Below are 15,292 nucleotides of genomic sequence, written 5' to 3'. Positions count from 1 at the left end.
GTAATTAGGGATGCACCGAAGTATCAGGCAGTTCGCTGTGAATGCAGCGTGTCGCTCCGCTGGTCGGTTCATGCAACAACAGCAACAGTAAAGAAGCATTGGTAAATTGGCAAAGAATGAAATGAATGTAGTTCACTGCAAAAACTAGAATGTCTTAAATCAAGGAGCTTAAAAGTCTGAGTCTGCTTTTTTATCAGTTCTGCCGTTTGTGCAGCACAAACCCAGGATTATATGAAGAAATCAGGACATTTTAATATAAAAACTAAGGCACATAACAAAATGAAGGGAGTCCAGTGACTGGTGCAAAATAAAATATAAAAGAAATCAATAAAAACAATAACACGTAAAAAATGTCACATGTTGAAATGAGCTGCTGCTGGTTAACGGTTAAAATAAGAACGAACCTCAGTTATAAAGATTTGAGATGAATCGTTACTGTGAATATTTGAATTGAATTAATCAGTTAAATTAATTGAGATGGAATTATACGTGTCACTAACTCTAAACGTTTAAACTTTATTAACTCAAAATAATGGAGGAAATAATTTGGCACAGTTTTTTTTGAGTACTGCTAGTTTATTTGTGAGCATTTATTAGAAATATTTCACTTTAATTTTTGTGTAATTAACCTCATATCTGGAGTTTTACCAAAGCATCAGATGTTATTTAGATTTAAGTGTAGCCGTACTGGTTTAAAGATATTGAACTTTATTAGAAGATGACTTTCTAAACATATACTGCACATTTTCCTACATTATTAGTTAATAATTCTCTCATATCAGTACAAATTGGTTTTAGTAGTAAAGACTGTGGGTACTTTGAGGATAGACAGATTTATTATTTGCGAGTCATATTTGCATATTTACTGACAGATGATTTTGTCTCATTTTTGTAGTAAATAGTTTTTAAACAAATAGATCTTGAAGCTGAATTCGGGGATTGTAACTTATGAATGATCATAGAACTAAACCGTGATACGTGATCTCGTATATTTAAGTTTTGCACAAAAAATATTGGTAAATAAAAGGAAAATCTGCAGAAGTCCCAGTTAAAATGTGGCCTAGTCGGTGCTCGTTGGTTCAGAAATGATTTGTGGAAGCGTGTGGTCTGGATCAGCTGTGGTCAGCGCTCTGATCTCGGTGCATCCCTTCTGTTAATGCGTCATGAATGCTCCACTGCTGCCTCCTGATTGGCTGATCACTGTGCTAATCGCATGTCTTTGTTTTTCTTTCTTTCTTGCACTCTCACCACTTCCTGCCTGCTCCACTTCTCAACCCATCCGCCACGCTCCTTCTTTTTATTTCCTGGTGTGTTTTTTTTCTACTTCTTTTTTTTTTTTTTTTAAATGGGAATGAACCTTTATTGGGCCGTGGTGCTGCTCCCTCCTCTGGCTTTCTCATTGGCTCAACCCGCTGTCATGTGAAACGGTGCATGACCAATCACAGCCCAACCGGCGGTTCTTCATCCCGCCCCAGTCCCCCGACCTGTGTCAGTCCCCCAACTGCAGCCCCACCCGCTCCCCCGAGGTCCGCCTCAACGGGGTGGGGCCGCGCACGCCCAACTCCTACCAGCCAAAGATGGGGTCCCCCCTCATGCACCCCCGCACGCAGACCCTCCCCGCCAAGCCCAAAGTGTCTGACAAGCCCCTGCAGACGACCAGGTCCAACCCGCTCCCCAACATGGCCCAGACCCCCTCCACGCCCAAGTCCGAGCCGTCCACGCCCAGCCAGCCCCTGGCTCCCTGCCTCCCAAACAGCCCGCGGGTGAGGCGCCACCCTCCCCTCACCGTGCCCCCCAAGCTGTCCATCCCCCTGTCCCCGGTGCCCCCTATGACGCCCCTCCGCCGTCACCGCCTGCACCCTGACCACAACGGCAAATCTGTCCCCATCACACAGGTGACCCCTCACCCCTCCCCCAGAGGGAGCCCCCTCCCCACCCCCAAAGGCACCCCGGTGCACACGCCCAAGGACAGCCCGGCCGGCACGCCCAGCCCGACGCCGCCGCCCAGCCCGTCCATCGGCGGCATGCCCTGGAGGACGCGCCTCAACTCCATCAAGAACAGCTTCCTGGGCTCGCCGCGCTTCCACCGCAGGAAAATGCAAGGTGGTTAAATTAAGATTCCTCGTTTAAATCAGGTCACATTTTATTTGATCTCATTCTTTATCCGGGCGACGATCCGTCCAGCAGAGTGTGTTTGTGCGCCGAGCCGGCTTCCTGTAGCTCAGGGGAATAAGCAGAAATCCTCTCTGGCTCTTAATGACTGTGTTTAGCTCCGGTTCACCTGCTGCCAACCTTATCAGGAGGATCTGCCGCCTCTGGCCATGTCATAATGAAGATAACTACCTCATTACAGACAGCGGAAAATTGGCCATTTTCCCCTTTTAGTTTGTGTCGTTTTGCTCACAGCGGCTTTGATAGCGCCTGACTCCCTCCAGATAGACTTAGCCGAGACACCAGGAGTTTCATTTACAGCGAGGATTTATTTTATTTATTTTTTTGTTGAATGTGAAGAAGCTTAGACTCAAATATTTTTATAACCGTCGTTTCCTCTGTTTGCGTCCACAGTTCCCACCCAGGAGGACATGTCCAGCCTCACCCCAGACTCCTCTCCAGAGTGAGTAACGTCTCTTCTTTTCTACCATGAAGGAACACACATGGAGTTATGTTGTAAACAACGAAAGTGTTTGAAAGTGAAAGATTAAATAACAGCTTTGCACAGTCTTGGTTCAGCCACATGCAAAAGTTTTCCAACAGTCTTGAATAAATCTCTCCAGGAAGAATCAGACTGAACCCAGATTTCCACTGGTCTAACGTCCCAAGCCGTCCCCTCCTTCTTCCCCTTCTTCCCCTTCTTCCCCTTCTTCTTCTTCTTCTTCTTCTTCTTCTTCTTCTTCTTCCTCCCCAGTTGTCGCGTCTTTGCAGAGGTTGATGTTGACACGTGTCTACTACCTGAACTCGTTTATACCGTTTATGTGGCTCCACTTTGAGTTGATGTTAATCTTCTGTTTCTAAACTTTAACTCTTGAGCTTCTTCTTTTTGTCACGGAAACAAGTTGATGTTTTTTTTTTCACGGCTGCACTTGAGGAAACATTCAACAAGTTCTTGAAATGTTCCAGACTCACTGAGCTTCATGCCTTTAAGTAACGATGGACTAATGTTTCTCTTTAGACTCCACAAGGCAAATTGATTGGATACAGCAGCTCAGTTGCACTCACTAGAAAAAAAAGAAAAATAGGTGTAAGATAGTTGAAAAAAATAAAAAATAAAAAAATAAAATAAGATTTTAAAAGTAAAAAAATATATAATTGGAAATAATATGATCATATATATTATAATATTAAAATAAAAAAATATATTAAAAAATAATAAAATTGTATAATAATAAAGTACAATAGTTTAAGCAAACATATATATACTATATTTATATATATACAAATTTACTATTTTTACTTCATCTTTACATGCTGAGTAATTCTTGACCTAATATTATTATTAAATTATAAGAGCCGTCTATTAGTGAACTGTGAACCAACCGTTCTACTGCACAACACAACTCAACTCAAACTTGTTCAATATTTGATGGAGACAACGACAGGAGTGTGCAAAGCTTCCATCAGAACTAATGGTGGTGACTTTAAAATCAGGTTTTTGTGTTCATTCATAGTTTAGATGTCAGATGTCTTCAGTTTAAATCTAAAGATAGAAAATAATAAAAATAAAGAAAAAAACACTGGATGAGGTTACTATGTCGAAACTACTGATAATAAATAGTGCATAAATATTCTTAGAATCAATAAGCACATATTTTATTTATTTGTAGCTGATTATAAGTAAATAAATTTGACGTATTTGTGAGTAAACCCGGGTCTTATCTCCGTCGTATTCTCTCCTCTGCAGACTGGCTAAGAAGTCGTGGTTCGGGAACTTCATCAACCTGGAGAAGGAGGAGCAGATCTTCATCGTGATCAGAGACAAACCTCTGAGCTCCATCAAGGCCGACATCGTCCACGCCTTCCTCTCAGTACGTGTCCAGATCCACGGCGCTCATCACACTTACAGATGTCTAAATGTCTGAATCCCAAATTAAAAGCAGACTCTCATCTTCACCTTCACTGATGGACGGAACAAATCTGCAAAACCTTCACTGTGGCCACGACTGTCCTGCAACAAAAGAAAGATGAAGCCCTAAACTTATTGAAATGTGCTGGATAATCTACCAGGGGTCTGAGGCAACATCACAGAAAACATATTGTCCAGTTTATCTTATTTTGTGTCTTTAGTGACGCATAAAACTCACAAAATGTTTTTAAAACTCTACAAATATCTGAGACCATGTGTACCTCAGTGGAGCTCCGCTGGCTCCGTTAACTAATGTTAAAGAAGAAAGAACAAACGAGGTAATGTGATGCTAATGAGACCTGTTTTATTCACTCAGTATCTGCTCCACTGTCTCACTTTCTTCTCTCCTCCGCTGTCAAACCTTAGGGAGGAACCTGTAAACTCCATCACGGTTTAAAGTTTGTGGTGTGAGGTAGAGGCCTCATCACTGACGTCTCCTACTGTCACTTAAACGTTAGCACATGGACGCTGCTGTAGTCACTCAGTCTACAGACATGTGGGAGGTTTATAAAAGGCTTTGGAGGCTGTTATACTCCCATAAAAGTTTAAGAATCCTACAAATCTAAATGGAAAAGTAGAAAATCTGTTAGAAAACTATGACTGGCTTCTACATTAATTAACACAAGTTGTTACTAACATGTCAGAGCATTAAACATTTTTTTTCTTTAAATATAATAAACAACATTAAGAAGATGGATGGATGAATGGAGGATATGCATGTTTAAATTTTATGAATTTATTTTAATAAAGTTACAAAACATAATAGTAATAATGTACATGTGTAACATCAAGACACATTTGGATCAAACCATATAAATCACATTCTTCATCTTTATAATTTGTTGAGTCTCATGTTAATGTGAACTCACTTCATATCAGAGACCAGTCGTGAGTCTGGTTGTAGGTTGATGTTCCTGATGTTCGGTCGGTGCACGGAGCAGCAGACGTCTCGTCTCTTCACGTCTCTTCACGTCTCGTCTCTTCACGTCTCGTCTCTTCATGTCTCTGCGTCTCTGCTCAGACGCTGACGCTGCAGGATGCCACCAACATGTCCAGACACAACACGTCCAACACCCCGTCTCCTTCTGCTCCCGTCTCGTCCTCTTACATCCAGGCCGCCGTCCATGCTGACGCTGAAGGTTTTTTTTTTTTTTTATTCCACTCAGAGAACTAACTCCGTCCTCCCTGCTCTCAGATTCCCAGCCTGAGCCACAGCGTCATCTCTCAGACCAGTTTCCGGGCGGAGTACAAGTCCACGGCCGGCCCCACGGTTTTCCAGAAGCCCGTCAAGTTCCAGGTGGACATCACCTACACCGAGAGCACCAGCGCCACCAAGGAGAACGGCATCTACTCCGTCACCTTCACCCTGCTCTCAGGTGAACTCACACCACCACAGCGATGAAAATGATCATCAGTCACAGTTTAATCATCGTTATCTTTGATAGTTTTAGTCTAGTTTCATGCAGTCTATGATTAATTAATTAGTAGCTCATTAGTTAATTATTAATAACTAGCAGCCTTCATTTTAGCTGTTATTGTTACCGCTATTTTTCATGAAGTTACAAAATTGTCCACTCACATGATTAATTACAAATTTCTCCTGGTATAAAATAAATATCCACACATTTTACCAGTAATATTAATTCTTAGATGTTACTTGGTGCCACCGTTCAGTGGTGCCCTGCTATGAAAGTATTTCCAGAAAATTCCAGAGGTTTCTGTCTCTGTGTCGGCCATCTTGATTTTGAATTAAATTGCACTTCCACTGACGGGTGTATGGAGTGATGCATAAGCGTCCACTGTGTTGGTTGATAAGCACTATGCATGAAAAGGTTAAAGGAATTAAGTTTGTGGAAATAAATACATGTGTATATATATAAATAATGTCTGATCAACCAAAGATTGCAGTACCTGCACGTCACCACTAGGGGTCACGGAGCCCCTCTTAAAGACCTGAGCTTTAGGTGAAGCTCTGTCCTCTTCAGATAAATAAACTACATCTGCATCACGTCGTCAGGTCCCAGTCGGCGTTTTAAACGTGTGGTGGAGACCATCCAGGCCCAGCTGCTCAGCTCCAACGACCAGCCCGGCATCCAGCCGCAGATCTCTGGTGAGTGCAGTCCCCCCGCCACCCGTCCCTCACGCCTACACCCCCAAACCCCCCTCCTCCCCACCCTCCTCCTCCTCCTCCTCCTCCTCCTCCTCCTCCACGTCCTCACAGCCTCCCTCCTGGCATCACAGCACAGCCACACCTCGGCCCGGGCCCCGCTCAGCTCAGCACAGCTCAGCACAGCTCAGCACAGCTCAGCTCAGCACTCTGCTTTAAGCACACAGCATCTCCACGTGCATGTCCCTGCCACATACCATGGCGTGCACTCCGATGCACACGCACACACACACACACACACACACACACACACACACGGTGAGGTTGTTTAATGAGCTCTAGATTACGGCCACTGAGGAGCTGCACACCAAACATATCCTCCACGGAGAGAGGAGAGCAGCCTGCACACATGCAGAGAGAATCCTTTTTTTTTTTTTTTATTTTTTTTAGTGGAACAATTCCCACAAGTCTTTGAACTCGTCTTTGACATGATTGGATGCTTTGGGGCTGCCTATGTGTCGATGGATGAATTTAAAGAAAACACGGAAGAAAAGAAACTGTGACTGTTCTCCCGTTGTCCTCGTCAGGTTTTTTTTTTAGTTCTTGTTTGCTAGTGTGACATCGTGTTTGTCTGTGGTTATTTACTTGATAATGGTCCCCTCTGGTGGCGAAGCAGAGTAACTACAACCCAGTCACACGCGCACACACACACACAAACACACACGGATCCACTAGACCAGACCTTAGACCAGGACTCCTCAAACAGACAGATTTTAGTTTTCCTCACCTCCCAGACAAACATTTACTCTTTTTCTTTTATCATTTATATTTATTCAGTCAGTCACACCAGTCTGCCCAGTCACTGCCACAGATGGGAACTTTTATCAGGCACTGTATGCACCACCTCCGCCCACCAACCTCCACCCGTCGGCTGCGTAGATGTGCCAATAACCCACATCTCTGTCTGTCTGCTCTGTCTCTCTGCCTCTGGTTCCGCCCCTCCATGCCACCCTGCTTCTCTCATCCACAGCTTCTACTCTAGTGCCTCTTGGATGAACTGAATGGCTGCATGCTGAATGAGAAAAGCCCAGAACCATGCACACACACACACACACAGACACACACACACACACACACACACACACACTTTGTCAGGGATCTGTGCTGATGGTTCTGGGTGAGCTGCCATTCACACACACAGTGACGAGCGACAGCATGTTTTAAACTGTCTGCAGCCAAACAAACGGTGTGAAGGTGTTTGTTGATGCATGTCGTTGGATAAAATGTTCTACCTGCCTTTTTGTGTGTTTCTGTGTGTGTGTGCGTGTGTGTGTGTGTGTGCTTTGCGTATGAGGTCGTACATGTGTAAACGTGGAAGATGGATTTTAAAGAGAAATATGAAGTGAATGTTCAGCCTGTTTCTCAGAGTTAAATTATTTTACGACAGTAGAACAGAAACATGAACTCGTCTTGTTAATCTACTGTCGTTAAGTAGCTGCTGCTTAGTTGGAATTAATTTGTGCTGCAGCAGATTTAGTTGCAGTTGAGAACTTTTAAAAGAGAATATTTATTCGGTTTGATCAATGGTTCAGATCAGAGATTCAAACTGAACAGTTTCCACAGAAGCTAAATTAATTATATGTGTTAACAAGCCCCTAAAACATCAACCACCGTGAAACTTTATTAACAAGCATCAATGGATCTGTCAGATATTTTTCCTCAACGTTATTACACATTGAGTCAATAGAACTAGTTTGAACATAAACTTTTTTTGAGGCAGAAAAAGTCTCAGCGTCAGAAACATCTGGGACTCGTTACTTTAAGGCTGATATTTACTCTCTGAGAGACATACAGAGACTTTATTGACTGTGCAGAGACTCAGAGCACAGCAGCAAAACTAAACACAAACATATACAGGCATACGAATAGAAATTTAAAAACTACAGGACACAGGATAAATATTTTGCAACATTTATTTTGATTAGTTGTGTCTGATTAACCCGGTGATTCTCATCCGTAGAGCTCAGTGTTGATCTTTTGAAGTCATTCCACAAGCAAACAACAAATCCTGAGTTTTTTTCATATATATATATTATTCATATGCTTCGCCTTTGTTATGTACGGAAGCCTCAAGATTCAAGATTCAAGATCACTTTATTGAGTCCCAAGATAAGAAAGAACGCATATGAACCAGACATAGACATAAGAATAAAAATAAAATAAAATAAGAATAAGGTAAAAAATTACAAAAAATGTACAGTCAAATCTACAGTCCAATTGTCTCTCTATACATGTTTGTTTATCTCATGTAAACTCGACTTTATCTCAGGAAAACAAAGTTTTGATTTCTCCACATCTTGATATATTTAATTCATGCTGAGTAATGGATGCCTTTAACACTATAATGTAGTAAAATAATAAGCTAATATCAGGTGAGACGTTTGCTCTGTGATTTAATGTTTGATAGATAATAATTAATTTTCTGTAGATCTCGAGGAAACAGAGGAAATAAATATGTATGAATGTAATTATGAGCGTATTTATTAATGCTCTAAAATAAAACTTGGCTGCTGGTCAATAATACATTTAGAAGCAGAGGAACCAAAGAGCCGCTGTAATGAATCCTCTCTGTTAACTTAGTGGATTCACCTTAGACAGTTTGATCCACACCTATGAATAGAGCCACTGCTGTAGCACCTAAAGGAAAGAAAGGAACAAAACCTCCAACTAGAATCCATCTCAGAAAGAATCTGTCAAACGGGCTGAACACTCGTCCTCATGTCTGGAGTCACTGGAGTTTTTCCTGCTGATGTTTGGTGTCAGCTGACGTGTTGATGAAGCGCTGGGTTTCTGACACTGTCCTCTGCTCTCAGATGGTTCTCAGCGCTCAGCTCCTTTGCCCAGTAAATCCTCCAAGCGTGGTAAGACCCAGAGCGGCCCAGGAGCTCCCAGCTGTGAAATAAAAAAATAAGAATAATAAAATAAAATAAATGAAACACTTTAACTCTGGCTTTTAACACTCACACAGCCAACGTCCTGGAGGCCTGTCACCAACACACCCGTCTGCACTAACACGAGTGAGAGTGTGAGCAGCAAATAAAATATGAATTCATCTCAGCAAGTCATTTAAATGTGAGGGTAAGACACCGATTTCAGTGCTGAATAGAAGTTATTCCAGTTCCAGTGGGTTCTGTCCACGCTACAGCACTGACAGCACAACATGCAGAAAAAAGAGAAAGAGAAAACTGAGCAGCATTTTTTGATATTCTTGGTGGAGCAGTTGATGCAAGGCCCGATGAATTCTTACCTTATCATTTTATAATGAAGTAGGGTATCCTCGGTTGGCCTTGTTATGCTTGAACAAAGCTAGTACGTACGCAGTCAAACCATAAATCCATTCAAAGACGTTGTTTCCGTATGTTGATGCTTTACCTAAACTCTACTTCATGAACAAAAAGCCAAATCACAGACACTGTTTCAAGATTGATTATTTCTGAGGGACGTCTCATTTGCTGAAAGTTGACTCAAATCAGGTCCAAACGTCAACGATAAAGGCCCCTTAGAAGTATACGTCATCTGACCACTGGACGTTATTCACTGTAAATGGCTGCGATCAGAGAATCACGCTACAGTCCTGTGGTTATAATGGTGAGTTCCATTTCTACTCAGAAGTCAGAATTTCTAAGTTCTGAGTTGGAATTTCAAACTGGAACAGCAGCTAAAAACATTAACCTGGTAAAACCAAAACAGGAAAATTAACAGTGAAGACTTTTATCTACATTTAAATTAAACAATTAAAACTTTTGGATATTTTTATACATTTCTGCCTCGTGTGGTCTTATAGATTCATCACTGTAAATAATTCTAGTGAAAAACTCATGAGTTGGTTCAAATTATCTGTTCAGTTACAATTTGTGTAGCTTTAATAGCGTAAATTTAGTTTAACATTAAAGCAACAATATATATTTTTGAAAAAAAAAACAAAACAACAACACACTTCAATATCACTCCGCTTTCAAAAACATGTAAATATGGAACACACCAAGTTTCCACCAAGTTCTATTCAGACTAGTCTAGAGCTTTCATGGACATGGCCGACTTGTTTTCACACTTCTGTAATATATATATACCTACAGCATTTGTTGAAAGCCTTGATCACATTCATTTGTGTGACTGGTTGTAGCACTAACCAGTGCAGAGACTGACTGTCTCGTGTTCCATAAGTATCTGAGACCAGGCATCATTACATTAGTTAATACTGTTAATACGTAGATGCTGCTGCTTTCAGGGATTCAGCAGAAACATTAAGTCAAACTCGTGAACCTGGAGGAGTTGATCGTCCTCAGCTGAAGGTTTTTAATCGGTAGATTTGTTGCAGAGACTAAATGACTTGATGAGATGGATGTTTGAGTGCGTGGCTCTTGACTGACCTCAGTAACCCCTCTGCATGATGATGCTTGATAAGAGGTTGTTCACCCTCCTCCTCCTCCAAAACTTAACATATTTAAAATCACTGGAACAAAATATCAGACTAACATGTTGCAGGAGAGGAATGATAGTAAGTGATCACGACGAAGCACATTTATTCCTGTTCATCACCAAAACCAAGATGTTTCCCACTGAAGGGTTGCACCGTGTGAAGACTAACCCCGGCAATGATCAGTGTATTAACGTGTGTTCTGTGCTGTATTGTTGCATGATTTCATGACTGTTTTGAAAGTACTGACCAAAAGAACCTTTGTCTTACTGGACGGATGTTGTTGTGATGGATGTTGACAGGATGGCGAGCTAACCGGAGCTTTGGGAGACGTTCGTACCGAGAGAATGTGCAGAATTCACTTTAAAAAGATGCTAATAGATGCATCAACTTATGTTGACAGACTATCAGCGCCTTCAGATGAACAATAAAAACCAAGACAGAATCCAAAATGCCATGGAAATGCTAATGGAGCAAATGCTAATGGTTAAAATGCTAATGAACATTTTGACCAAGCTAAATAATCATTTTACTTTTACAAAAACAACAAAAAAGCAATTATTTCTAGTGTTGCATTGATTACAGTAGCTAGTAACACAGATATCTAACCACATGACCTGTTATCAATCCCAGTTGCATCCCAGCTCTTTATTTGAGCTTAAATTGCTTCTATGCTAATCCCATGCACCCCATGCACACAGCACTACTGGCATTGGTAGTTAAAATTTAAAATAAAAGTGCAATGAAATAAAGTTCCTCCTGCCTGCTCTAGGTAGTGACGCCTTATTGTTTTACTGGTTACATTCATTCAGTGGCCTGGAAGTCAGACTAACTTTCCACCTGCATTTTGGTTTAGTTTTTTTGTGGCTGGAAGTTGGTTTGAAGTCTCTCCATTGGAAACTGATGCTGCTCCTGCAGAGATCTTCCAGACCAATGAGATTATTTACGGTGGAGTTTTATGTGGTGATAAATTAAAGGGTTATTTTTAGAAGATTCTCTCATCCAGTTGGTTGGAGGATTATCCAGTAGCTATTTGTTTTGTTACCGTTTTTCCTTCAGTGATTTCTTTAACTAACAGGAACATGTTACTCATGTTACTCTGTGACGTGATCTTATCAGCTGAGGTTTGTCTGTATTGACAGGAACACGCCCCATAATGTAATCCAGATGGTGTGTTACCAGAACCATATGCCGATGAGAACTGAATCTGGCTCCACTAGGCCAGACTTTCATTTTAAATTGCTGAAAACCTGCGACAGATTTCCCCAGAAGCTATTTTTAAACCCAGGTTTCCTATATTATGCATCATCTTTCGGTACTGACTAATACCTGAAATGTCTTCCAGTGCTCCTGCTGGTGCTCCATCTTGCAGGAGAAACCGAGACTCTGAAGCCGCCACTGATTTTATAGTTATAACACACGCTGATGATAATAATAATAATAATAATTATAATCTTTTTTGGTCTGAACAAACCTAAACCTTCGCGTCCCACAGAGTCTCCTTTTCTCCAGCTCCACTCCACCTCTCATCACTCCATCACCTCCTCCTCCACTCCTCATGTTAACCCCATTGCTCATCGGTTGTTTGTTCTCTCTCTTTCTCTTTCTCCTTCTCTTCTCTTCTCTCTCTTTGTTTTTTTCTTTTCTTCCCGTCTGTGTAGGCAGCCCATTGAGTAACTTCTTTGACGTAATTAAACAGCTTTTTTCAGACGAGAAGAACATCCAAGCGTCCCACTCCCCCGGCGCCCCCGCCACGCCTAGCTCCCCCACCAAGCATGCTCCCAGCAGCAAGCCCAACCAGCCCCCGCCCAATGACTCTAAATGCCCCCCCGGCAAAGACAAAACAAAGATGGCCGCCAGCAACAGGACACAGGATCAACCTTAAGGAGGCGGTAGCTGTGCATGACTAGACGTGACGAGAGCAGTAATCAGGTCATTAAAGACGAGAGACGGCTGCTAACTTTAGTGACCTTTAGTTAGGAGTGAGAATCAAATCTACTTTTTGCCTATACATTTTGTACTGTATAACGGGAATGGCTATTTCAGTTTAAAAGTCGATCAGTATTTTACAATAAGTAGCAAATGTAGCTTTGTCGTCCCTCCCCCTGTGTCCCCTTCTCTGTGTCCTTGGGGGTCTTTCGGTGGGTGTGTGTCCTCCTCACATGTGTGATGGCTTGACTTGTCTCTGCCACCAGGGATCATCCATAATAACTATTAACCTCGTGGGGTGGGGGCCCCTGCGAGACCGGCCGACAGCGGCCCCGCTCACGGCCCCGACCGACAGAGTCCGAATCTGAAGAAAAGACAGAGGAACCCTTCCCCAAACTCACCCACAAACAAATCAGCCCCCCGACCCCCCCAACCCCGAACCACGACTCCCCTCCTCCTCCTCCTCCTCTTCGAGTCCTTCCTCCCGGCCGCATCAGTAGAGTCCAGCTCGCCCCATCCAGACCAAACGCAGCGTCATCTCAGAAGAGTTGTACAAAAAGAAATAAAAAAGAAAAAGAGAAAAGCCTTAAGACAGTGATGTTTGTCGATCTACACACACATCCCCTCTCCTCCCACCTCTTTCTTCCACTTCTGCCACATGTACATAAAAAAAACAAAAAAAAAAAGAGACACTCATGACTTCTTTGTGGGATGTAAATGACTGGAAACAGCATCAGGATGAAGGAGCTGTGGAAGAGACGGACAGAAGGACGGACGCTGGCTGGATTGTAATTCCTTTTAACGTCGTGTTTCTTTGTGAACGGCAGATTTTTTTCGAGCTCGCTCTGTGGCGTTTCTGTAAATGGTTTCTTGCAGTTAAAGGTCGCCCATAAAAGTATGATAAATGGGGGGGAAGGGGTGGGGGGGGTAATATTGGTAATATTATATAAATGAATGATCTATTCTGTTGTACAGGCTAAATAATGTTGCGTTTGTACAAAAAAGAAAAAAAGAAGAAAAAAAAAAGAAACAGTCGTAGTTGTGACATTATGTTCTAGAGTTGTTGTTGCCATGTTTTAGTTTTGTGTTCCTGTGAAGGCGCGGTCACACCAGCACGTCTAACGGCTCATTTTAAAACCAACAGATTTACGTCGACTTAGAGCTCAAGAATCCAAAGTAGAGGATGCTATCGTAGCTTGTTAGCCGTCCGTCGTTTTGTATTTAAGCTCCAAATAAGCCTGAATGAATTCAACTTGGCCATTAGCAACCGAGCTAACGGGACCATTAGTAAACTAGCTAGCTTCGTATTTTTCCACTTCTATAACGCATCGTGTAATTTAAATATGTGCGACCAAATACCCGAGGAAGTGGAGAGCCTAGTACGGGGAAAAAGTAGGAAGAAGCTCAAAAAGCTAGCTTGGATTTTGTGTTAGCATGTTCTTGCTAGTTAGCATGGTAGCCGTTAACAGTGCGGATGAATTTGGCTGTGCCACTTTCTGGTGTGACCAGGCCTCCGATGATGACATGTTTTCATTTTGCACTTTTAAAAGATCTGGGTTTACTTACAAAATGTTGTTTTTTCATTTTAAATCTTTTTTTTTGTTGTCGTTGTCGTCGTCGCCGTCGTTCAGGTTCCTTTCGAATTTTCTGCAGGTTTCAGACGATATTGAACTGCTGTGTATATTTTTGTACTGTCATTTGTTATGTCGTTAATTTATTATCTGTTATTTATATGAAAGATGTAGAGAATGTTTCTTAATGTCAAATTATTTAAGGATATTTTTGTCATGTTTTAAGTTATTCGATCACTGAGAAATGAAAACGTTTTGTGAGCGTTTGTTCCTTTTTATTTTTCCCGCCTTTTTTGACGAGAGAAACCTTGTAATATACGTTTTGGGGGGAGGGGGGGACAAAAAAAATGATTTACCGTAATTTAAGAATGTAGACTTAGCCTCTTTGAGATGAACAAAACCTTTGTTTTTAAATGTCGGCTCCTTCTCCCCAGCCCCCGCCGCCCCTGTACGTATGGAGACTGAGAACTCAGCAAACACTCATCCTGTAAATAAGCCGAGTTTTACCGACAAGCTTATTTAAAAAACCAAGGGGATTCCTACTCTTAGCTTTGACCTCGTACGGTTGTTTGCATGTTCAGCATTCGTCTTTTCTTTGCATGTTGTCGTTGGAATTGTTCTCTTGTTCCCTTTTACTCTCCACACTTATTTATGTAGTTCTGTTCTTTATGTGCATTTTGCTTTAATTTGCCTTTTTTTTTTATTATTTTACCAACTTCTCCATCCTCTTTTTCCCTCTTCCTCCTTTTTTTATTTTATTTTATTTTTGGATTACTGTAGGCACACAGTAACCGTGCAATGTATCCTCCTTATTCATTCTCTCAAAGAGGGACCTCGCTGGCGATCGGGTCGCTCACTCAGACCAGCTGGGTGCGGCGTTGGGTTATTATCAGAGAGAAAAATTAAAGCAATACCTTTCATTGTTCGCTTTCCTCTTTTTCTACTGTGGGAATCCAGAGCACACAAAATGGACTCGGAGCACGGAGCGCTACTACTGAGCAGGATAACCACTGGCAATGTATTCCCTCGTGATGTTACTGTGAACAACTTCAGTGCTAAAGGAAATAAATCTGTTGACTTTGGAGCCG

General features: G+C 41.9%; 1 protein-coding gene across 9 annotated transcripts in view; it reads left to right on the top strand.

The window, feature by feature from the left end:
- Positions 1-15,288, top strand: part of LOC125005037 (serine/threonine-protein kinase BRSK2-like) — a 116,804-nt gene extending 101,516 nt beyond the window's left edge. For 4 of the 9 annotated variants that reach the window (XM_047579973.1, XM_047579971.1, XM_047579972.1 and 1 more), the window contains 7 exons: positions 1,896-2,103; positions 2,566-2,614; positions 3,899-4,022; positions 5,316-5,496; positions 6,138-6,230; positions 9,101-9,148; positions 12,366-15,288. In XM_047579973.1, coding sequence (XP_047435929.1) covers positions 1,896-2,103; positions 2,566-2,614; positions 3,899-4,022; positions 5,316-5,496; positions 6,138-6,230; positions 9,101-9,148; positions 12,366-12,589 — 927 coding nt within the window. In that variant the 3' untranslated portion in view covers positions 12,590-15,288. Of the gene's footprint in view, positions 1-1,445; positions 2,104-2,565; positions 2,615-3,898; positions 4,023-5,315; positions 5,497-6,137; positions 6,231-9,100; positions 9,149-12,365 lie in introns of all 9 variants that reach the window. The other 5 variants (XM_047579966.1, XM_047579965.1, XM_047579969.1 and 2 more) reach the window with 3 other exon arrangements.
- Positions 15,289-15,292: the final 4 nt, after the last annotated feature.

This window comes from Mugil cephalus, chromosome 3 (genome assembly GCF_022458985.1).
Source record: "Mugil cephalus isolate CIBA_MC_2020 chromosome 3, CIBA_Mcephalus_1.1, whole genome shotgun sequence".
Classification (NCBI taxonomy): domain Eukaryota; kingdom Metazoa; phylum Chordata; class Actinopteri; order Mugiliformes; family Mugilidae; genus Mugil; species Mugil cephalus.
This window is presented reverse-complemented; position numbering and strand designations above follow the sequence as displayed.